We start from the raw sequence: 25,381 nt of genomic DNA, 5'->3' as shown, positions 1-25,381 counted from the left end.
AGATTCATTGGGAAACAATAGTCCAGTGTCAAACAACTCGAGCGTGTTTCTCAATGAACCTCTTAAATATTCAATGAACTCAGAATAAGTATTCAATACAGGTGTATCAATTATCGCTCACACAACATGCAATCATCCAATCAATATCTAAGAACGCGATGCATATAAAATTGAAAATTCAACAATTCGCGTTATCTACTCATTGCTTTTATCAACACTATAATTCAACAATACATTCACGATTGTGCAGTTTACAAATATTTTTTACGCGCCTACGTGGTTTGACAAATATGTGGGGTAACCTCTGCTACAAATTCAGAAGGGAAGAAAAGTCTAGATACAAATCCTTGACAGATGTATGTGCAGAATTTAATTTGAATCATTTAACACTCTATCGTTTTATCTTTCAGTAATGAATGAAATTTTCTGCTTTAATAGATGGAAACACTATCGACTCTGAGAATTAAAAACGAGAAATTTTGATTAGTATGCTCGTTATACAGTATAGATGGAAGAAACGTGTCTTCACCTAACATGTTATACTGCCTTAGAGAGAAAATAAAAATTCAGTGGACGTAACTCATAAGGAAAGGTATAAAAGTATGTGCCTACAAGGGCAGTATTTTAAATTTGTCGCCTTTTTGTGACTACAATTTTGTTAGTCGTTGCCCAACATACAAAGTAGATCATTACTGATAAATGAAGATTTTTTCTATATTCTGCACTGAAGATAATCAATGAATAATAAGCGACAAACAATGAAAAATCCTATGATAATAAACTCTTTAAGTTCATAACTAAAAATAAACTTTTCAGCCCTCTAGGAATAAACAATATACAAAAGGTTATCATTGTTGATCATTCATCCGTTCAGTAAAACATAAATTTGTTGTCAGGTACAATGAGCAGACATAATTCCTCACATTGAAATAACAGTATAATTCTATACGACAGTAGAAAGTGCTGAGCGATAACAGACAACACTAAAATCCGATAACTACTTGATAGAGTGATTTCGTTCCATAATTCCTTCAATTGGATCTAATCAAATCAGCAGTTAATCTTCTTGATTGAGCGTTAAGGATAATGGCTTTATTGTCTTTAAAATAGGTGTCAAATTCATTGAGTATACTCATACCTATCGTCTGTACTTAAATTTGTTAGCTGAAGTAAGTTATCATGCCATCTCTTTCAGGTTCAACATTTGCTTAATCTTTTCTACAATCATTCTACAATCAGGATTAGTTTTGAATCAGATACTGTGCTCAGTTTCTCATTTATTAGCTGATATCTTGTTTCATAATCTGCAGACACCAAGAGGAGACTGAGATTTTATTGAATCAGATTTATACTTAATTTTTTACTTCTCTTCTGTAATTTTCCCAATAATTTTCATCGAGAATAATGATCTTTTCTGAGAATTGCCAAAACTGTGTTGACGAGAAATAATGATGACCTACAATGTGAATTTAGTTATTGCTTCACTCTCCTTCAAAGCCGGAAGAGATTTTAAATGTATTCAGCAGCACTTCCTGTATATCCTCTTCAGTTCATAACTTAACACCTTCGATAATAACAATGAAGTGTGTGGGTATTTATAGAGGCTTTTTTTCGTTGACTAAAGTCGAATAAACCGGGCAAACAACTGAACAAATAACTTTTATAGGGTTTGCTTCAGTGAACTTGGGGTATTTTCAGATAGGGTTTGGTAAATATAGAACGTGTGACCCTAATGGTTAATGATTTGTAAGAGTGACACATTGTAACTAAAGAAGGGATAAAGTCCTTAAAAAAAAGTCGATAGGATCTTTGTTGAGGGTACTTTGAAGGAAGTGCTGATGAAGAAATCATTTTAGGAATTTTTTGTCAAAATTCAAAATTAAAATTAGAGGTGTTTTTCTCAAGAAAACATGGCTTGATCATTTTTCTTGTGAGCTTTGATTCTTGGGAGTTCAATTCCCTCTTTCTCTGTGACAATTATCGATAAGAACTGCTACCAACCAGCAATTATATAGATGAACCGCAGATCAGTAATCAAGTAGCTATCGGATTTCGTTGGTAGAATGATTAATTGTTCCTTCCTTGATCTAGCCATTGTGTGACCGCTAATAAATTAAGTCCAACGTAACGAACGGTGATAATCAACGAATACAAATAGCACAGACAATGGTCTCTTTGTTTTCTGGCCGTTTTTGGAAACAATTCATCCTTCTACGCTTCATATGTATCATCATCAAATGGATCAGGAATGTCAATTGAAGTGGTTCGGTAAATACGTCACACATTAATCACACTGTATGTTTCGTAACGTTAACTATGAAATCTCAAGGGTGTTATAATTAGAATTTTCAGCAGAGAGAGTGAATTTTACAGGCGAAAATGGAGGAAACACCCTTCCTATATTTTGATACAATGGGATCTACAAATACCTCTGTAGTTTGGATAAAAAAAGGTCACTTTTTAATGAATTTATGACACGCACTGGGCTGTTCCTTCATTCTTGGTTCGAAAGTGAAATTTCCACATGTAGAGGATGAATGAAAGAGAACTCATTACTTAACACCCACCCCTATGTATCTCGTGACTATTCGTCATTCAATTAGTTTTTTCACGAATTTGAATGGGAAACAAGCCTAAAAAGAAGAGTGTAGTAATCTCGTCAACGATTTGTTGAATTCAAAACTGCAGAAATGCATGAATCGAAAATGTATTAATGAATCAGACAGCACCGATCATATCTAAATTTAGGAACGCGCCAAACCACACTAATTGACTTTCCTGAAACAGGTGTTTCAATGAACTCCTTGAATGTCTTCATTTGAAAAATGTTCAACTTACCTGTGATGACCAATCTTCCTTTGGTAGCGCTCAGTCTAGTTTCTCCTGTCAATCTGTGTCTGGTACGGCATTGGTATGATTTGTAACCATCTTCTGGTCCTACGTCTTTGATGTGGAGTTCTCCAGAAGGGAGGACCAAGTATTTGCTGTCTGGGATGGGGAAAATCGAGTTAAATAAAGTTTTCTTCGGTTTGGGATTATTTCAGTTAGATAGAATTTCGTCACTGAAATAATCCTTCGTGATTTGATCAAAAAACTGTGAGAAACTCATGATTCGATGTAGATAATGTTCTGTAATAGTTGACACAATACATATTTCTGATGGGTTGAGCCTGAAGAATAAACATGTCTAATATTTTTCATTTAAATATAAATTATTTCTTAGAAACAAAGAAATTATAATATTGAATGATTAATTTTTTAACAGAATCTACAGATAACAACGTGCTTCTTTCTCTGCTGAACTATTAAAGCTTGATAGTGAGAAATTCAAGCTAAAATTCCCATTTCATCGAAGCATGAATTTTCGTCATCCATAATTGCAAAATAACAAAAAGTGTTTTGAAGTTGTGACTCGATAGAATCAACATAAAAACTATTATAAGGAAATTATGGATGACTTCACATTCTACCACATTTTTTCATGCACATCTAACTACCAAGTGATGTTGGGTCAGAGGAGAGGAGTGGATATAGGAAGGAATTCCAGATGTCCAAATATAAAACGCGAAAGCGATATGTTGTTATGGTAATTATTGAAGTTCCTTTTGAAATGATTTGTTTTTGCACATGCCGCTTTGGTTACAAGTCGTTGAACGAGTCAAGTCTAGAATTTCAGAGAAAATAATCTGATAGGATGAAATACCTCTTTATTAAGTTTGGTGAGATGGTGGTTCAGTTATAATCCGAGACAATTTTACTCATGATTGAGCAGTTAATCCAATTTATTCCCCTAGAATTTATTGATAGGTACAGATTGATATATGTGTTATAGAGATCATTAGAAATGATCCTTCCTCAGCCATTGAATTTCGAATAAATAAATCTTTTATGCTTTTGAGACTACCGCCTCTTAGTTTTTCTTTCCCTAATGATTCGTAATGAATTCCATATATCGATTTCTAATGATATACTTGATAATGAAACGTCTTGAAGTATTAAAACAAGGAAATTCCCCTGTTTTATTATGAAACCACAACAAGCCCCTGATAAAAAGTACCTACTCAAATAAATCTGCATTAGTAGCAAACACTACACCTCCTTCAAATCCTCCTGATATGAAGAGTATACAGAGAGGCCCCTTTCATAAATTACCCAACCTCGACTGAAGTATCATGTTTCAATTCAGTTTCCGAGCTGAAACAGCTGCTCTCGATCAATTTAAAAATATTTCGGCCATACTATAATGCAATAATTTTATTCTTGTAGATCTTAAACCGATAAAGGCAGAGAATGAATTCGACCCAAACCTTTTATCTATTTTCTCGAATAGATAATACTTATGTGGTTATTTAATGGCAAATGAAGTACATCATCTGTATAAATAAGCATGAAAGGTAGGATATTTCATCGAATTGACAGATATTTATGCATCAACTTGATAATATCAACTCCCTACACGGAAATGCAATTTTTATCAAACGAAGTTTGATCATTCTCTCCCATTAGAAGTTTTCATACTTTATTCGTGTGATCAATTGAAAATTGAGTGGTAGGAAACCTTGAATACTGAAGATTAAAACACACATATTGCTTTCGATCAACCCTCGTACATGGCTCTACATGAGTCATCAACATCAATCCATTTAATGTGTTTCTACTAAACAGGAGAGTAGCAAATATTTCAGTTCTGACTAATAAAATGAATGGTTGGTTTAGATGAATTACACTTTCATCTTCGCCTATTCGATTAGGATCACGAATAATAGACATAGATTGAACTGGAGACAGTGGATGAGTCTCAATATGTACTGACTTTATCCCAAAATATAGTTGCTTCTTTATAATTTTTTCCAGATCTAGAAAGCTACTAGAAAAATGATGATATTCTATCTCAAACCGAAGCTAAAATAACCTAAGACAGAATTTGCATAGCCGTTATATTGTTGCTTCTTCTGAAAGGAGCTGAATTTCATAACATACAATTTGGCCCACACAAAAGAGACACCATAAAAAGACAGTCCTGTTTTCCCCATGAAAAATCACCTGTCCATCGTGCCAATTGTTGTATCACTTAGCACCCACAGCAGTTGGTTGTGGAGATCTCTATAAAATTTTAACAACCCGCCATGAAATATTTTTATGATGGTCTTTATGTCTAACTAGACATCCATCAGCAACAGAGCAACATTCAATGGATATTAAACGAGCTATCTTCCTCAATGTACTGTTTGGGATGTCGGGAGACAAATAAGCAGATTCAAGTTACGACACCGTATAAATCTTAGGGAACACAGGGACTTTTGTGGTATTAAAACCGCCTATAGGTTAAAAACAAGAATTGGCTTGTGTAGAATTAATTATATTGCAGAACTGAGCCTCAAAAGATTGATCATATGCTCCCTGGATAAATTAGAAGGATAAAATATGTACATACAGACTTTTTTAAGATTAAGTAATATTTCAAATTAAATTCAGATGATAGCCTTTCCTTTTTTGTTGCAGTTACGAGCAAGGAATTAAGTCAAACGTTGTACTTTTTGACCTAGGTCTGTATGCCCTGTCTACTGGTGAATATTTCTCAATTGCGTGTAGTTGGAAAAAACATGTGGGTATAGCTGAGTGAATCATCATCACCGGAAGTGAACTGAGGGAAAAATTCCTCAATTAAATCCAATCAGACGCGTGCAGCTGCCTTTTGGTACCATATTCCAATGATAAACTTTCGGAATCGAAATTTTCACAGTTCTGGGATATGTAAATTTCGAATAACGAATAAAAACTACGCAAACTGAGATATCAGGGCCGAATGAAAACCAATTCAATCTCGATAATGGCAAAAATGCGGGGATAAAATCGATTCACGAACAAAATGGGGGATATAAAATATAATTTTTTCAACGCACCCAAATTGCCATCCAAGAGAATCTCTTTCTTGTCATCCTGCAGCCAGGAAATTACATTCACGAAATCACTGACAAAGCTCGGAATATGACACTTGAAGATGGCAGTGTTTCCTTTTAGGACGCTCTCATCCATCACGTTTGCCGTGTAAGTTTGCGATACGACTGAAAGAAGATGAAAAAAGAATCAATGAGTGGAAAAAACTGAAGTATCGGAGTATCCCTTTATTCGGGTTCAAATTCACGAAGGGTAGGTGATGTCTGAAAGACGAACGAAGAATAACATCATAAAAATTGTAAGGCCGGAAATGAGTGTCTTTCGACCTAAGATTGTACGATAAATGTTATCAAAATAACAGTTTTTTTAAGCACATTTAGGACTCTACTCGTTAATAACAATATGGAGCTTCACTTTGAGTTCTTGAATTGACTCAGGAACATCAGTATAAACCTCTTTCTCATGTTACCCCAAAGAAAAAAGTCCAAAGGTGTCAAATCGCAGGATCTTGTAGTCCAATTGTATAGCAGGTTGCGTTTGGAGGAATTACTCGTTCTGGAAATTTCGTCCAATATGTTTTTAATATCGTTTTGTCACTTCTATTGAAGTTTAGCACACATCCTTCGACTTTACGAACTGTTCCACCAAAATGTTCTCCATTTTTGTAATACCAACACATAATAGATTCAAAAATTTCAATGAACTCATGAAAAATTCCAGTAGGAACTTGGAAATCTACGTTTATAGTTGACGATGGGTTCACGGACCTTGAAAAGTTGTACGTGTGTTGCATAACATGTTTTGTTTAGTGACAGAGTATTTTATCCAGCAAATGATTCAGATTTCGTGAAACAATTTTCATTCAGACTGACGATGGTCCGATTTTTATCGTTGAATCTGTTTCAGCGTCAGTTTTCGAGAGGATTTATAAGAAAAAAAAACGATTTCTGGAAACGTTGCCCTAGTTCTCATGGCTGAAGGTTTGCGCAACTAAAAAATATCATCATATCTTTTCCAGGAAAACTTAATCTGACAAAAAACAAAACTTTTCTCGTAATAACAGGGCGTGAATGTTCAATATCCGCAATACCGGAACTTTGAACTTCCGGCTAGACATCTAATCAGGAAACGGTTAAGGGCATAGACCGGGATTATCCGGACATGGGGTTGAAGGGGAGGTTAGTAAAGGAGTGGATGATCATCGTTTTTTTTTCCAGTAAAAAAGCAACTTTTGAACTTCAAGGCAAAACTGGAGTCTGGACTATGATATGAGTTTGATTCTGATTATTAACGGAATACAAATACAACAGATTTTGTACGTGGTACATACAGAGTAGAAATGGAAAAATCTTATGCCAATTCACGAAACAAAAAGCAAGAATTATAGTTCAAACTGAATTTAGTTATGGCATGAATAAGTTGCTTAAGGCTTTGCGCTTTACGCCTTTAGTTTATTCACATTTAGGAATAAAGAATAAGCTATATTCATAGCTGTTATTGCATGTTTCCCATTTCGTTTATTATATAGGGCGTTTATCAAGCGAACAGAAGATGATTGGCATAAGAAATGTTTCTCAATTGTCCATATTCATCCAGTTTTCTCTTCGTTCAAAGTTGCTGAGTGAAAAATTCGCACAACCCCATTACCGTAGTCTGTGGAGGGTGGCAAATATTTGTGATTTTGCGTGTCTTGCCAAGAAATAACATCCACGTGATCTGAGACGAAAGATGGTATTTGACATTTGAAAACTGCCGTATTTCCTTTAATGACGAAAGCGTCGTATACCTGAGGCTCGTAATACTGGTTCACAACTGAAAACAGAAAGAATGCGGTTTTTACACGTTCACTACGTTTGTTCCTTGGGGTTGGAAGGGATTAAAATAGAATCTGGGGCAGCAGCCACTCTTTCAGCTTCCATTTACGGGGTTCTTCAGAAGGTGGAGCAAGTATCGCTCAAGGGGAAAAATGAAAGATGCATTTGCGGATGTTCAAAGGAGGAAGAGATTCAAAATCTGAGCAAGCCACGAGTTTTATGGTCACTTTGATTCATTTTTCTTGACGACTTACTTGTAATTTGAGGATTTCTCACTCTAGAAATATATGTTTGGTTTGAAAATCATTCAGATTTTCTATTCTATTAGCCAAGCTTTAAAGAATGTCATAGCATTGAGTACAGAAAGGTCATAGTCACTCTGGATTCCTTATACAGTTCTGTGGACTGCGTTTAATGAATTATTTCAATGGGAGATTATTATCTTTCAGCCTCTTTGACTAAGCACGCTATTCCACTCTATAAAAAGCCGCTAGATAACAGACTTTGTCGATACCAAACAAGAAGCAGGGAGCTTTGTTCCAGAGAATTTGTATTATATGAACCGACGTTTTTTAGGGTACTGTTATCTGTTTACTTGCATCAAAAGCTTTATGGTTCCGCATTTAGTTTGTACACTGGTTGTAGTGTCAACCGAAATATTTTCAGGGAACACAAAGAGTTTTTTTAGGATATGGAATTATCATGGATGTTTTGACATTTTTAGCTTTTATTCCTCAGATTATATCGCTATCATTTATTCGAGAATTTTATGGGAATCATGGTAGTGGATATTGCTTCCAGTAAAAGAAGAATCATCCAAAATCATTTATTATATGTCATAATTACTATATACTACGAAATGAAGCCTGCTGATTAGAGAAAACTGCTTGATCTTGAGAAGAAGATGAAAGATATCAATAATAATTTCTTCGAGATCATTCTTCTTCATTTATTCAATGAAAATTTAATAAATTCGTCAATTGAGTTGAAATTGCCCACGATTTTTGTGAATAAAAGCAGTTAAGTGTCATTGCCTTCAAGGCAGTGGTGGTAAATTCTCAGAATTGAGAGGAAACTTATCGGTTTATACAAAAATGATAGAGATTTGCAACATTGCACCGATATTAGCTGAAATTTAGATATTCCCTGAATTCTATTTTATACGATTAGCTCGCATACTGAATCGAGAAATGTATGTCAATTGAACATAAAGATCCACTGCATACTTTGGAAAACAACAACCCATAGTTCAACTGATAAGCTTATGGTATTTTTGAGTCGGTAAAAATGAAACGATATCATACACAAAATTATCTGAATTCTTCGATATCCATATGAAGAATTTTCAGCATGCATTATCAATTAATACGAAAATAGCTCAATTGAAGATTTATAACTAAATCCAGAAGTTTTTTTAAGAATGTTTACGAAGCTTCAACATATCATCGTACAATTTGTTCTCCTTTAATCAAATTTTGTCAGATCGATTATCATGTACTAGAACTTGTAGAGTTTCTCAAACGTTTACTATTCGGACATCTGGAAAAAGCCTCGGACGTTACAGGCTGTTCTATGTGGTCATTACCGATATTTGGACTCAGAGTGGGTTCGTATTTGAAAGTAGTGCCATCATCAGCAATCCAGGCCTCAATTTGCACGAAATCTGTGACGAAACTCGGAACAAGACATTTCAAGATACCGGTGTTTCCCTTCAGTACAAACTCGTCGATCACGCGACTCTGGTAGAACTGCTGTACCACTGAAAAAATCTTAAAATCAGGTTACAAATAAGATACGAAAAAGCTGGAGCAATCCATGAACCGGGAAATGATTAAAGTTGATGCAAGCCTGCTCAAAAAAGTTTTTTAATAACGTTACTTCAGAAGTATGTGGAAAAATGGACAAGCAGCTATTTCCTCGGGAAATCCAATTTCCCTCGCGATAAAAGAGCATCTGAAGAGGGGGGAACCTAGAGAAAATTCACACTTATCCGATAACCAAGGTTTGGCAGTTGAAGGGAGCATAAGTTGATGGCTGTTGGTTGGGGTCTTGGCCACTTCATAAAATAAGCATTCTGGAACAATAGGATCGGCACAAAGAAAAGGGCATTTAAGGTTTCAATGGGTATCATGCTGTAATTATGAGTGGAAGCCCTTGAACTCTACAGGGAAAAGATTTCGATATTCAAGGAGTTTTTCCATATATGAAACGCTAGAGTTGCTTTTCATTAGTTTAAGAATAAGTGTTTGTTTATTTATATTAATTTGATCGTTCCATTCATGTAGGTTTGTACTCCAAGTAAGTGCAATTCTTTTTGGTAGTTTCGTCAATTCTTTGAGGTAAAAGCAAATTTGTTTTAGTGAAATTTCAAACCGATTCTTCATAACTGATAGTTGATTCGAGATAAATCAATTAGACATCTGGAATACAGGGGGAGTCACAACAATAGACTAGATATCTAGACGTTCTGTATCCTTTACCAAAATTCTCTCCCGGAAGGTAAGTATTTCCTTGAGAATCCTTCCAGTTCTCTACTACCACGAAATCGGAAACGAAGGATGGTACCTCGCATTTCATTATTGCTGAATTTCCTCTAATGACATACTCGTTGTCCGCTTCAACTTCGTATGACTGAGCAACAACTGCGGCAAAAACATTTATTAGGGCCAGAGATACAACACTTCTTTTAATTCTATTTTTTCGCAGACTCTACCAAGCATTTCGGCAAATTTGTCGTCGAGAAAGTTATGGAATTATGAATGTCAACGTCTAAACGTATCTTGAACAACATTTACAGCAGAATTCTGCAAAAAATCAAGAAATGAGGTTCCATACTGCTCACAACCATTTTACAGGTATCTGCAGACAGCATGCGCTGCCTACATTTGCCTACCTCACGGTAGGTGGCGCTTCCCTACAAATACCTCTCAATGGGGCCTCTCCATATGTAACGATATATATATGCAACGTATGGTATCTGAAAGCTTTTTGTCTGTATATGCGTATGAGAATTGAATGAACAATGTTACGGAGCAGAAACTCCAGCAGTGGTAAGTGGTAAGCAGGTAATCTAAAACTGCCTAAATGGTCAAAGAGTGCAGTCTTTAACATTTGGGATGAAGCAATTAGTCCTATGATGTGTGGGGCGCTTTAATTTCGAATTCTATTTGCTAATATTTGGGTGTAGTAGGCAGATGTGACCCAGATGTTCTTTGCTACTGCTGAAATGATCATGGATGATTTGTTGACCGGAAACGTTCCTTTTCAACCGGTTGGGAGTGATTTCCGATGTCAAAAACTGGCATTATGACTGCAATAATTAAGGGCACAATTTTAAGTTGAAAAAATCTCGGAATATTGAATAAATGCAACTGCAAACATAGACTATTGTCCTTACTCCGTTTTTTTTTCTTAAACTTTTCAACAGAGTAAGGTAAGGTTTGATATTTCTTTCTGACCATTCGCTTTCCGCTAACATTCCATGAAATGAACCTTAATGTACTATTTTTATGAAGAGTTCCTAACTAAGACCTAAAAAACGAACCAATATAATTGGCAATGCAATAATAATTGGCGTAATCTTTCTTAGGAACCTTCGTAATTGGATATAAAAACAAAAGTTTCTATTTCACCCTCATTTCAAGTTATGATCCGAAAATCCTTTATGCCAGAAAATTCAAACTTTGTTCTGTTTCGGAATATTAAACTTTGGTATTAAATTCGCAGCTTGTTAAATATCAACACGAACAAGCTTCATCTTGCAGATTTTCGAGGCCTAATATAGCACCTCTTAGAAATATTCGACGAATCGATTAATGATAGCGTCTCTAGGTAGATGTTTGCGTGAAGGCTCAGGATTCGACCCTGTGAATTGCTTCATCTTCTCCCTTTATTCCTGATCACGAACACTGCCATTTCGATAAGGTCCCCTTCATCCGGAGAGTGAGGAAAGGAACTTGGCAACGAAATTCATTCTGATTCATTATCAATGTCAATGATAAACCTACGAAATCGAGAACTGAAACAAATTGTTGATGACCCATCCGAAATATTCAGTCCACGTTTGGAAATTTCAATGAAAAAATTCCCAAAAAACCATGATTAAAACGAAAACACTATTTTTAACAAGGACACCCGGTATATTTGAATCTTAGGATTGATGATGAATCACTTCACACGACACTTTAATGGTTAACCTTGTACCAAAAGGGAAATGGTATATTTTCCCAAATGTAATATACACTGCGCAAAAAAATTAACGCACATTATGGAAATCTCAAATTTATTCTACAACTGAAGGTATTCTCAATGATAATTATTTTTATCAGAATTATGCATGCATATGTTATCCACCTTCAACGGTTTTCTTCAATACAGATGTTTTTTCCTAGCAGGAATAAAAAAAGATGATATTATCAGATTTTGAATGTATTGACTCCATTCTAAAATCAGTTGTTCTCGATCAATTCTAGTGATCAATAGTTTTTCTTTCGTTTGATTTTTTACACTCGATCGCTATGCAACGCGAAACACGCAATTTGACCCAAGAGGAATGTCCCAAGCGGTAGTTTTGCGAGAAGAAGGGTGGACATACACAAGAATTGCAGAAAGGTTTGGAGTTACCTATACAAGTGTGTCCAGAATGTTGCAGCGATTCAGGGGGACAGGTATGAATGTCCGAAGACCAGGACAGGGTAGACCACGGGTAACAACTGCCATTCAAGAACGTTACTTGAGAGTTTCTTCGTTGAGACAACGGTTTACAACCGCTCGCCTCCTTCAAATTCAGCTTGAGCAAACTCATGAGGTGCAAATTAGCACTCAGACAATAAGAAATCACCTCAGAGAATATGATTTAAGGCCTCGTGTCGCGGCAAGAGGCCCAGCTCTTACCCCAGCCCATCGAAGGGCGCATTTGGATTTTTCGAGAGAGCATATCCATTGGGAAGAGGCCGATTGGGAAAGAGTTCTCTTCACAGATAAGTCTAGATTTTGCCTCTAGTATTGTGATCGACGTTCCCTTGTATACAGACGTCCACATGAAAGATATGCTCAGTGCAATTTCCTGAATACTACTGGTTTCGGGGGAGGATCGATTATGGTATGGGGTGGAATACCTTTGACTGCTCGCACAGACCTAGTGGTCGTTTATAATGGACCTATGAATGCTGATAAGTATAAGGAACATTCTTGAAGAGCATGTAGTGCCATTTGCCCCATACATTGGTGAAAATTTCATTTTTATGGGCGATAATGCCAGACCCCATCGTGCGCGCATCGTTCAGGAGTACCTTGAAGAGGTTGAAGTCTCTCGAATGGAATGGCCAGCAAGAAGTCCAGATCTCAATCCGATTGAGCAGGTTTGGGACAACCTCAATAGAAGGCTGAGAAGTTCAGAAAATCATCCAGCTACTCTTAATAACTTAGGAATCCAACTCGTAGAAATCTGGGAAGAATTAGATCAGAACATTTTAAGATCACTCATTTTGAGTATGAACCGTCGTTGCCGAGCTGTAATTAACGCAAGGGGTGGAGATACCAAGTGTTAAATCACTTATCAGCATTTCAGTATTTTGAAAATTGTCCATTTCTCTTATTTCACATAAGATTCGGTGGAATCCTGAATTTTTCTTCCATTTAATGTGTCTTGTTTCGTTCAAAACCTTCCCGAGAGAACATAAAAAATAAGTTATAAAGTCAATGTAGAGTTAACTTTCATTAAAATTGAGATTTTCAGAATGTGCGTTAATTTTTTTGCGCAGTGTATTTGGGAAAACATTAAATTTCACGAACATCCATCTTATTTTAGTTCTTATTGGTTGTTTGACGTTCAATAAAAAGGTAGAAATTGCAGAAAAAACTTGTGAAATGTTATATCAAAACGTGTATGACTTGCAGCATTTTCACTGTTTTCAGACCAAGAAATTTCGCGATTCTGCCTCAAATAAGGCAGTTTTATCTATTCGTTTGGACCATACTGGAACAGGTGCAGGAGGGACAAAAAAAAAACATCACTATGCACTAAAAATCAATACCGTAATCGCTGTCATCATTGTACTTATGGACTCTGCCGTCATCAGCGATCCAAGAATCGATAAGGACAAAATCTGCCACAAAACTCGGTATCTTGCATTTCATGACTGCAGAGTTGCCACGTATGACGTATTCGTTTTCGGCTTCCGTCACATAGTACTGTGATACAACTACAAAAAAAAACGGAGAAATACACAAATAATTACCGTAATCTTTAGAGACGGTCAGAATTTTTCCAGTTTCGTCTATCCAAGATTCGACATAAACGTAATCGGCAACAAAGGAGGGAATACTGCATTTCAGTACTGCAGTATTGCCGCGTATCACGTATTCTGTCAGTATCTCGGCTTTGTAAAACTGATTGACAACTGGAAAAATCAAGGTTTGAAGTGAGATTAAGGACGAAAAATATGAGCAACTTATGCACATAAGGGAATCGGACAAACTCTCAACGAAGTTTGTGGTGCATTTTCCCTTGAATCCTTTGGTCCATTTCACCAATTTTTCGCTGAATTGTAGCTTGATTTTTCGAGAACATAACTCTTCAGCTGTCGAATTCAGTTCCTTGGTAACCAAGAAATTTTAACCACGTACTCTACATCAAAAATAAGCCCTAGTTTGTCATATAAACATATGTCGAGAAATGTTTCCTCTCCGAGATACGGGGTGTTAAAATTATAAAAAAAAAAGTTTTTCATTAATAACTTTCACACTGCTTGAAATATTTTTATGAAATTTAAGAAATAGGTTTTGAGCGTCAAGGAGCACTTTTTGCATAATATTATTTCTTTTTTATTCTATCAGTGGCGTCCTTACTGCAGCGAGACTGAATATTTTCAGATAAAAAATGATACGCCACTGGTTTTTCGGACAATAAAAATTACTATTTAAATCCTTATTTAATTTTGAGCAAATTCGGTCTCTTGACTTTTTGCTGTACGAGGCAACGTTTCCGGTTAAAAAAATAAAACACTTTCTCATGCATGAAGAAATCGCCAAAATTTGATATGGTAGGTACATAATTATAATAAGACTGTGTGTTTTATTTTTTTAACCGGAAACGGTGCCTCGTACAGCAAAAAGTCAAGAAACCGAATTGGCTCCAAATTAAATAAGGATTTAAGTAGTAATTTTTATTGTCGGAAAAACTAGTGGCGTATCATTTTTTTATCTGAAAATATTCAGTCTCGCTGCAGTAAGGACGCCACTGATGATATAATAGAATAAAAAATAAATAATATTATGCAAAAAGTGTTCCTTGACGCTAAAAACCCTTGTCTCAAATTTCATAAAAATATTTCAAGCAGTGTAAAACTTATTAATAAAAAACATTTTTTTTTCTATAATTTTAACACCCCGTATCTCGGAGAGGAAACATTTGTCGACATATGTTTATATGACAAACTAGGGCTTATTTTTGATGTAGAATACGTGGTTAAGATTTCTTGGTTACGATCTGGACCACCCTGTATACAGGAGTGAACAATGAATGAAGAGTAAGGTGTTATTCAGAACACCCTGTAGAGTTAATCGTTGACAGACGAGAATGTTTATAAACTCTCAGATGTTGCCTCATCTTTTCTGAACATATCCTCTTTTTATTCATTGCGATATCTCAATTTTGAAAGAACTTAAAGCATTTTAAATGGTTTCAGTATCAATTGAAATTAACGATAAGTGATTTGCGATTCAAAACATGTCACTTCTCTCAAAATAAAGATATCACTATGAATAAAAAGAGGAAATGTTCAGAAAAGATGGGGCAATATTTTAATGTTCCTAAACATAATCGTCTGTCAAAGATTCACTCTACAGGGTGTAGAATAAAAGCTTACTTGTCATTATTTTTGTTCACCCCTGTATATAACAAAAAACAAAGTGACTGAGGACGGCATCTAAACAGTGATGTTCCCGAAGAATCCAGCTACAGTTCAAAAAAAAGTTTGCTGAAATCGGTCGAAGGGTTCAAGAGATGATGGACTACAAACTTCGTTAAGGTTTGTCCGTTACCCTAACAATAAATTTATGACTACTACCTTGACAATAATAAGTAAGTCTCATAAACCACCAAGAAGTTTATGAATGGTTGATAGTGAACAGTGAATTATAATCATAAATCACAAGTGAATTATGAATGTTGATTGCTGAAAAACAGATGTCAATAGTCGTGGACAAAAGTACATCTGATAGCACAAGTCATAATTATTTTCTTCTCGAAGCATTTTCGTTGAGATTGGAGAAAACTGTTCGAATTTTTGCCAGAACAACTTTTATGAAAGCTGCTGGGATCCCCGATTCGCCTATTGAATCGCTGAACATCCGGAAAAACAGGGAAATGGGGGTGGAAAAATGAACGAGGACCTAAATAATTCAGGTCTCATAAAAGATGTACCATAATTGCTGTCGGAGGTGTACTCCGAACCATCAGACCCTGTCCAAGCCTCGACGCGTACAAAATCGACGACAAATGAGGGTATGTTGCATTTCAGGACGGCTGTATTTCCTCTAATTACGTATTCAGAAACTACTTCCGCTTCATAGTACTGATTCACCACTGGAAATACGAGATTAGCATTAGCGTTCACGTGGACACGATTAATATACAAGATATAGGAGCAGCGGATTCGGACGGCATTGAAAGATCCATGCGAACGCTTTCCAACGGTTCGAAGGCGTTGGTTGCGTTCGGTACATCAAAGGGATGTTTCCGCACACGTGAATTCTTTTATATGAACCCACCAGATTCAAGCGGTATTTTCCAAGTGTTTATTTCAAACTGTTCCTAATGATGAAGATCAGAGAATTCGTTTGGACATACTGGAATTCATAGGGATATTGAATTTTGCCATTCGTGGAAACGCAGTGTTGTTGTATTGATTCACCGTTTTTGTCTTACAGTTTGACTTCGTTTTATACTCCTTCTATTCGATGCTTAAAAATTTTCTTAACTTTGATCAAACTAAACTGATAACTAAACAAAAAACCGAAAAATGTAATAAGTAGACCAATTTTCATGTACAAAAGCACTTATAAATGATTATCTCAATGTTTAAAAATCGTCTCAACTGATATTTCTGTAAACCTCTGTAGTGTTTGAAAAGGGAATATTTTTTGTTCGAAACAACATTACAAAGGTCTTTTCGATCTGAGTACAGGGTGTCCCTGAAACAAAATTTGGACACAGATTGTTGACATGAAGTAAGGAGACCCCTATTTTGGATTTTTGCCCCTCTTTCAGAGTAACTGCTCCCTGAATTTCTTTTCATCACAGAATCATCAAATCTCTACCTTGGAATAAATTCAGTTTGTTTTTTTGTTGTCAGTATGCTCGGACAGCTCTGAAATGATTCAGGCACTATAAAAATGAAAAAAATATATAAACTATGAAAATTCTTCCTACATTTGGAATTTATAAGCAACTTTTTGAGCAGAAATATCACAATTCCAAATTTGACGAAAACTTCACGAACACTAAATGAGGAAATATCCAACTGAATACTCTAGTTGCAAATTATTTGACAGATATATCCGACACTCTTACATCATCGATCTGATTGATCATTGAACAAATAACGCCTTATCGTTTCTATTTCATCGTGAAATATGGAAGAATATATCTATCAAAGTAACGTTTTTTTTTTGGGGAGTAGATGAGACAAACCCACCGTCTTGTTCTCGATTGAACTCTAGGACAAATCGATTACAGCAGACGGAGCTTACACCGTCTCGCCAAAACGAACAAACTCAACGTCTGGCTGCTGATTCGAATAAAAATTGCAAGTTTTCCTTTCTGTTTAGCTCAAAAGGAGAGACCTGCAACATGCCGCATTGATAAGTTGGAGAGACTTTGAGAGACACTTAGATCTACGATGATTTTTCTGGAAGATACTCGTGTCGAAAATTTCCAAAAATACATACACCGAGCTTTAAGAAATTTCGAGATTTATTACAAGAAGAGTTACCCTTTTGGAATATTCATCGCATATTCTACATTCAATTTTTAAACTAGCTGAATTAATTCAAGAATTTGATATTTGTTACGAATTTAAAATGACGTCATATATCTCAATTTTGGGACACGCTATATAACATTTTCTTACATCAAAAAAAGGGCAATTCTAAATACTAACCGACCTATCCGAGAATATCAACAACAAAAAAACCGTCTCTGATTTACTGAATTTATTCCAAGTTATAGAGGCTCGCACTGTATATCAGTAATAAAATCAATCTTTAAAGCCCCTAGTTCAGATTTATCTCTCGGAGCACTTCTCATGCTTCAAGGCGATTTAAAGTTCTTGTTCCAATAATAAAACTGATACGCTGGAAATATAAAATTTTCTTCACTTAAAGCGTCAACATCGCCTTTATTATGTTGAGGTTTACATTGGCAGTATAATTTGAATTTGGAAGGCAGCCAACTAATACACGATTTTATCCAGAAGGAGATTGCTCCAGCTATGATCGTTACAATCGACAGTACATCATTTTTTCAGACGATATTGAATTTCAGGGAGTTTGAAGGTTCCAACAGGGAAAAAATTAGGTTTTTTTCTGTTTCATTAAACCTTTATTGTTATTCTTCAATTCTGTTGGACAATTTGTCAGATTTTCCTGTCAAAATATGACATTCGTATTCAGTGATCAATTGGTCAATAAACTGACAGCTCGGCAACAGTTATATATATAATTGTCAGTTATATATAATTCGAAATATGAGAAAGTTTATATAAAACGAATTACTCAAAAAATTTCATACTCTTCACAACAAACATCTTCGAAGGTTATATCTTGCAAACTGAGGATTTCACGGTATTCAAAATTATTTCTGGAAGGGTAATTTTAGGGGATGATAAGGGATAATGCAGGAAAATCGACAGGTTGAAGAAAAAAATTTCCAGTATAGTCAAAGTACCAAAATCATCGTCCATATTGTACGTATGGCCTTCGGTATCGACCCAGTTCAAGACCTGCACAAAATCCGCCACAAACGAAGGGATGGAACACTTCAAAACTGCCGCGTTTCCACGAATGACGTATTCGTTGTTGACCTCAGTCTGATAGAATTGTTGGACGACTGAAAAAACAACGATTCAAAGTCAAAATTTGTACCATCCGGGGCTCCTGGGTAGAAATTCTCGTTTTGGCTGGTGTGCCATGACACAACCGACACGAAATCTGCGACAAACGAAGGTATCTGACATTTCAAGATGGCGGCGTTTCCTCTTATGACGTATTCCTTGTTCACGTCCGTGTCGTAGAAGTTAGCCACAACTGCAAGAATCGAACAGTCATTAAACCATTTAACCACGATCATTCAGAACCGGAAGTACGCATTGACATCTGTCAAAATGTGACAGTGGACACAGAGAAAGAGAACGCGAGCACCCATTGTCATCAGTTTTGAAAAGACTTTCTTATTGAATTTTAAGAATACTGTTCGAACTACTCAAAGAACGAACAACTCTAAAGGTATTAATGATATTAAAGATTAATGAACCCCTGTAGGTATACAAATAATGTCATTATTTCATTGAGAAGAGTCACTGCCAATTTAGCGCTGTGTATATCGTCCCAAATTCGTCGAAACCCATTATCCAATTGCTGGGTAATTTTAGAGAGCGTTCCAGTAGGTTAAACACTGTGAAACCTTTGTTTAAAAACGTTTTGAACATGTCCGTGTAGTTTCCGTTTTTTTTTTTGAACGTCTGCTGAACACCCTAAACAATCGGACAAAACATTTCATTTCGCACAATGACAAACGTCTCAATCTAAATTCCACAACAATTTATGTCAAAGCTCGGCTTTCAGAATTTTTTTTTATGATAATGACCCTAAAACCATCGGAATTTGTTTTCAAACCAACCCAAATAAAGCAACCCCTTTTATATCACGTGTTTAACGTAATACTACCACTGGTCAACATGTTGGCTTGATAAGTGAGCTTGGACACGCTATAGGGTGTTAGATCAAGGCCAAATTACCATCGTGACTCATTAGATTAGAGTAGGGGAGGTTTTAATGCTTCCTCAATAAGGAATACCTCCCGAGTTTTATTTCACTTTAGATAAACTTCTTCGAAACTTTTCCATCTCAGTTAAATTGAAATGATATCTTCTCCCTAAAAAAAAACAATGAAAGAACAAATGGATGTGTGTAAATATGTGTAATGGCTTCGTGAAAATGCTATCCTGAAAATAAAAGATTATTGCGATGAAACTGTGGGCTCCAACGAATATTTCCGAAATAGTAAAAAAAAGATTCTAGATGTTTTTTTTGGCGCAAGTTCATTGGAGCCCACAAGTGGAATTTTTTATCGTTCAGATATGAATTGAGGACAAATATAATACGGAAATAAGCACAATGCAATGAGAAAAATTGTGGAGTCGAGAAAAAATTCACAAATTCGATTTTTAAGAAATATTTGACTGCGAATATCCGCAACTATTTTGAGATTATGAGATGAAATCATGAAAAACTTAAAAAGCTATGTTTCACTAGCAGATTTGGCTACTCGGAAAGATTTTCACACTGCTTTCTCAGTGTAGTGTAGAAATAAAAACATTTTTTTTTATTCAAGTTATTTAAGCTTGGATGTGAGGAAAAACTTTCTTTAAAACGATACCCAATAGTAAACTATTTTTTATGCTATTTCAGAGTTCCTTCTCCAATTTCTTTTTCATGCTATTTGCATTCAAAAATTATCATTTCGTTTTTTATTATTTTTTGTAAACTTAGGTAAATATGTATATAAATATATACATTATACATTATATACATTATTTCTGTCATATAAATGTTGTATAAAATATAAAACTTGCAACTCATGCATATTTCTAGTTCAGTTAAAAAATATAAAACTCTGAACAGATGGGTAGACACAATTCCTCAATTCATATCTGGATAAAAAAATTATATATTATATTTAATTACTTAGAATATATAATTATATATAATTATAATATAATTTATAATTATATAATTATTAGATGTGATTTTAATGTATAATATTATATTAATATAATATTTTTATATTTCTGTAGCGTGTGTAACGAAAATATCCTCTGTATTACCTGCCCTAACGTTGACATCTCTAGAATTGATAGATCCAACGGAATTCCTTGCCAAACATGAATAAACCTGTGCATGCACTTCCTGACGGTAATCCTCGGCCCTGAAGGGGGGAAAGACCAGGTTGCCATTGGCCAGCACTTGTCTTAACCCAGGGACGTCACCTACGGCAGTACCATCGGACCGAACCCAGATTATGTCGGGTGGGGGGTTACCCCTGGCACTACACTCCACTACTGCCCCCGTCGTATTGGAGAAATCGACTCGATTGGGCGGCTCGCGCACAAATACAGGACCGGACGTGTCGTCGGCGGCGAACACCACGCCGACAAAGAACAAAAAGGTTATTGGGGTGGCTGGATACATGATGCGCGCGCGTTCAGGCCTAGGCGACCTCAGAGTTCATAAACGGCACCTGAAAAAATAAATAAATACATGTATAAAGTTGGTACAAAAAAAATGTAAATATTATAATAAATTTATGTATTTTTAAAAAATTTCATAAACTAAGTTGAAAAAATTTGATGAGTATTATAACATTCTGCGTTTAAAATACAGCATCCCAGTTTGGACAGGGAGCAGAGTACTCCAGTAGACGACAGCAGTGGGCCGAGGAACACCGCAATTGGACAGTTGAAGATCGAAATTGGACGAGTCTAGATTTTAACAGTAGATTCTTTAGGTCGAAACAAACACTTTTTTCCTATACCATTTTTTCCGATTCGCCCCTGATAAAAAGATATAAACATTTTAAGTTTTCAGGATGAGCTATGCCACCCCTGGAGAAACAAAATTCTCTTGAAATGACAAGCTAAATCTATGACACTGCACATCTGTAGATCTTTCAAGCAGAGTTGTATTCAGCCAAAGTATCGAATTTTTAAAATTTCACAGCTATTTTTTCATTTTTGAACATAAAAATTACTCAAAAACAACGCATTAAACGTAAAAATATATAAATATATATATATATAAAATATACTTTTATTTTACAAAACGTTCAAATATTCATTAGATAGCATCCAACTTACTTTAAAAAGTTGGGTTCTTTGAATTTTTGGTATTTTTATGGTAAGTGATGAGAAAACAGAAAACTGGAAGACGTAGGTGATATCTTGTGTTCGAAAAAGATTAATCAAATGAACGAAAAATCATATTCCGAAATTCATTGCATTCGATAAAACCGTTTGTGAGAAAACTAAAAAAAACCTTTTTATGGATTTTTAACAGCCTGTACCTTTCAAACCGAACCGATTCGAAAAAAATGCTAAAGGAAAAAAGTCTTACATCTGACCTCAAGAATCTACTGTTGAAATATTTGTACATACGAGTGAAAGACTCTAAATTTTATCTCTCATCGAAAGTATGCCTCGAAGAATAGAATGCTTGGGACGAGATCCTGGGATACCAACCAAGTACCAGCTTTACAGAGACTTTCAAATTTCTCTTCATTTAATTTTTTTTTTTATTCAAATCTAGAATTTATCATATTCTTAATTGAATTTTTTTCAATGGAACATTGAAATTTTTTTTTTTAGTTGGCGTTTCCAATAAGTTTCCGAAGTAAAATAAAGAAAAATGTATGTGCTGCGTTAGATTTTGGAGATGAAATCAGAAAACAATACCGAAAAGAAAATGTTCCGAGGAATGTTCGAGACAGATCTTTCAAATTCTTCCAAACTATACGAACACATGACACGGTACTTCACAGCATCTTTAAGAACCACCAAAAACCGACAGGTGGTCCCCCATAATAGAGTAGCAGCTGCAGTTATACAGCCTGAAGCTATTTCCTTCTCTTTCTCCTACTGCTTTCAAAGATAAGATATACCTGAATGGATTGAGCTAGAAGGTCGACCTGTACGAAAAATAACACTCCGCAATTTTTGTGAAGGTTGGTATATGAAAATCGACCATACACTGGGCATATAGCAGAAATTCATCTTATGGAAAAGATTGAACATTTCACTAGAATGTGAAAAAAGTTCAAGAGTTCAAGGGAAAAGATCAGTGGATTGAAATCATCAAGAAAATAGACGCAGAATTCCAAGCAGAATGTCTGTGGGATTCTTTCTGATACTTGAATAATCTCATTACTTATATCCAATCATTTCTCAATGTTCACATTCTTGTTTATAATATTTTTTGGATAAAAAAATTCATACATTTAATTGAAGAATTTGTTAGGATTCAATCGTCTATATAGAACTGAATATTCAATAATTCAAGTTCTCTTTTCCAAACTCGCTTAATAATTTCATTGTTAATCAAGGTATGTATTTGGAAATCTATATCCTTCATTAAAATAATCAGAAGTATGAACTTCTGCTGCTAGGGATCAGTTCTGGCTTTTAAAAACGATGAAGCTTTTTTAAGAATACAAATTTTCACGATCAAGTTCATATTCATCAATGTTTCATTAGCTATTGAAAAGGATAAACAATTATATATGTGAAAATCCATCACTTTGATAGTAACGTAAATGGATTTACCAGATATTTATAGCTTTGACGAGAATATTATACATAGTTTCAAGCGATTACAGGTCCAAATGGAAATTTATTTAACAAACAATCTCAATGGGTGAAAAGAAACTGAAAGAAATTAAAATAGATATGTTCGTTTTTAAATTTGGATCTGTGGAAATGATTATACCTATATATCATCCCTGTGTCGTTTAATCATTTCGCAAATATTGAAAACGCCAGATTAAGAAACAAATATTTGATCTAATATTATTTGCTATGTGATCAAAAGCTACAAGTAGGTACAGAATTCATTAGAAAACAAACATAGAGGAAAACTCTGGTAATTCAATAATCAAAATCATAAAAATAAAAAATTAAATCATTTTTAATTGAGCTCATGATATTCTGCAAGCACAGGACTTATAGGTACAAATATACGTAAACGTTGACCACTCATTTCTGACACACCCTGTAGCTGCTGCATATTTCCCTATTGATCGAAATTGATTTATCATCAAATTGTTGGAGTAAAATATACCCATCTTGTTATGAATTCATGGATTTTCTGTTGTTAGTGGATTATAAGAAAAAAAATTTAAAAAAAATTGTGAATGCATAATCAATTTGCGAAAAACTGAATGTAGCGCGGAATTCAAATACTATTTTTCATTTTTGCAAAGAAAAAAATACAATATACTTCTGTCATAAGAAAAAAAATTGAATGTCGTATCTTGAAATCTATCTATGTGGCAGATTTAGAGAAAAATAGTATTAATTCGTGAAAAATCAAAAAGAAAAACTATTTTAGAAAACCAAATATGTATTTGCGAATTTTCTAAGATGCCTCTGTGTCTAGAAACAAACAAAAATATTTGGGAGACATCATATTTATTCAAACTTGCAAAAGCAAAAATTTTTTTTCTCTGTATAAGTGATATGAAAATGGGCTTTCCCAATCGGTTCTACTCAGCACAAGCTTTGTTTTGTGCAAAGGTATTCGTTTATATTTAGAAAATCTATCCAAAGACAAGGAAAAGTAATATTGCGAAAAATACCACTCAAGGGAAAACAAAAACCGTTCACTTTAAAACAAACATAATACATTAAATTATTACAGATGGAAAAATAACATTGGGAATTGCCGGAATGAGTTTTCCATCTGCATCAGAAGGCCTTACAAACCATCAAAAAATCAATCTGATAGGGATGTATGTAGGGGTGAGTAACTAACTATACATAGTTGGAAGATCAATCGTTGATTACAAGGATTTCCGATATATTTTCCAGCAAAAATTAAAATAACAATCTGTCATTATCATTGCGAATGCGTTTTTCATCCACCAATGCGAAAATTTCATTTTAATTTCCAGAAAATAACAATTGTTCCGGCGTGGGAGGTATATATCATATTCGAGGGTTTTCTGTATTAAATTCAATTAAACATCGTTCGAATGGCACTCACCAGCAAATATGCGAGTCCGTGCACCACAAAACACAAAGCCGGTACTCGAAAAGCACTATTTTTATCGATATATGGAAAGCGGAACCACTCACACAACTGCACCACCTAAATCAATTCCACAACAAACTACCGAATAGAAATAGCGACCGAAGAATAATAGGAACAGCGAGGAACGCCTTTATCCGGTCTTGCACGAAGCCAGGCAAACGTTCTCGTCGGAATAAAGGGGTAACGACCAAGCGCCCTAGACGGAATATGCACGACCGGCACTGGAGAAGCTGAGTAAGATGTGTTGCATAACCTAAGAAATCTATATTAGTTGGGCAACTAACGATTCAACATTCGAGTAACGTGTGTTGCCTAAGCTTTGAACTCCCTAATGTCTGTCAACCAACGATACCGCAGCCTAGTAAGGTGTGTTGCATATGTTGCAAAAATGAAGTTACAGTGTTTGTCAAATAAAATTATAACGTAAGTCTATATTTCGTTTTCAATAAAATCCAACGTTTCAGAGCCCTTCAATTGGGAGTCTTGGGAAGCTTACGGTTAGTAGAAGACAAGATTATGTGGCCAATTTATTCATAGTATAAGACCCGTACGCTCTGTACTCTGTTATCACAGACATAAATAAATTA

At 35.1% G+C, this 25,381-nt stretch overlaps 1 protein-coding gene across 49 annotated transcripts in view; it reads right to left on the bottom strand.

The window, feature by feature from the left end:
- Positions 1-24,952, bottom strand: part of LOC123314337 (Down syndrome cell adhesion molecule-like protein Dscam2) — a 69,083-nt gene extending 44,131 nt beyond the window's left edge. For 34 of the 49 annotated variants that reach the window (XM_044899568.1, XM_044899566.1, XM_044899562.1 and 31 more), the window contains exons 1-4: positions 24,747-24,952; positions 20,819-21,231; positions 13,748-13,915; positions 2,839-2,988 (exon numbers count right to left, since the gene is read on the bottom strand). In XM_044899568.1, the coding sequence (XP_044755503.1) occupies positions 2,839-2,988; positions 13,748-13,915; positions 20,819-21,182 (682 nt within the window). In that variant the 5' untranslated portion in view covers positions 21,183-21,231; positions 24,747-24,952. Of the gene's footprint in view, positions 1-2,838; positions 2,989-5,903; positions 6,066-7,545; positions 7,711-10,192; positions 10,355-13,747; positions 13,916-13,951; positions 14,114-16,137; positions 16,300-18,660; positions 18,823-18,857; positions 19,020-20,818; positions 21,232-24,746 lie in introns of all 49 variants that reach the window. The other 15 variants (XM_044899580.1, XM_044899577.1, XM_044899576.1 and 12 more) reach the window with 7 other exon arrangements.
- Positions 24,953-25,381: the final 429 nt, after the last annotated feature.

This window comes from Coccinella septempunctata, chromosome 5 (genome assembly GCF_907165205.1).
Source record: "Coccinella septempunctata chromosome 5, icCocSept1.1, whole genome shotgun sequence".
In the NCBI taxonomy this organism is placed as follows: domain Eukaryota; kingdom Metazoa; phylum Arthropoda; class Insecta; order Coleoptera; family Coccinellidae; genus Coccinella; species Coccinella septempunctata.
Note: the sequence above shows the minus strand (reverse complement) of the source record. Positions and strands in the feature narration are given on the sequence as shown.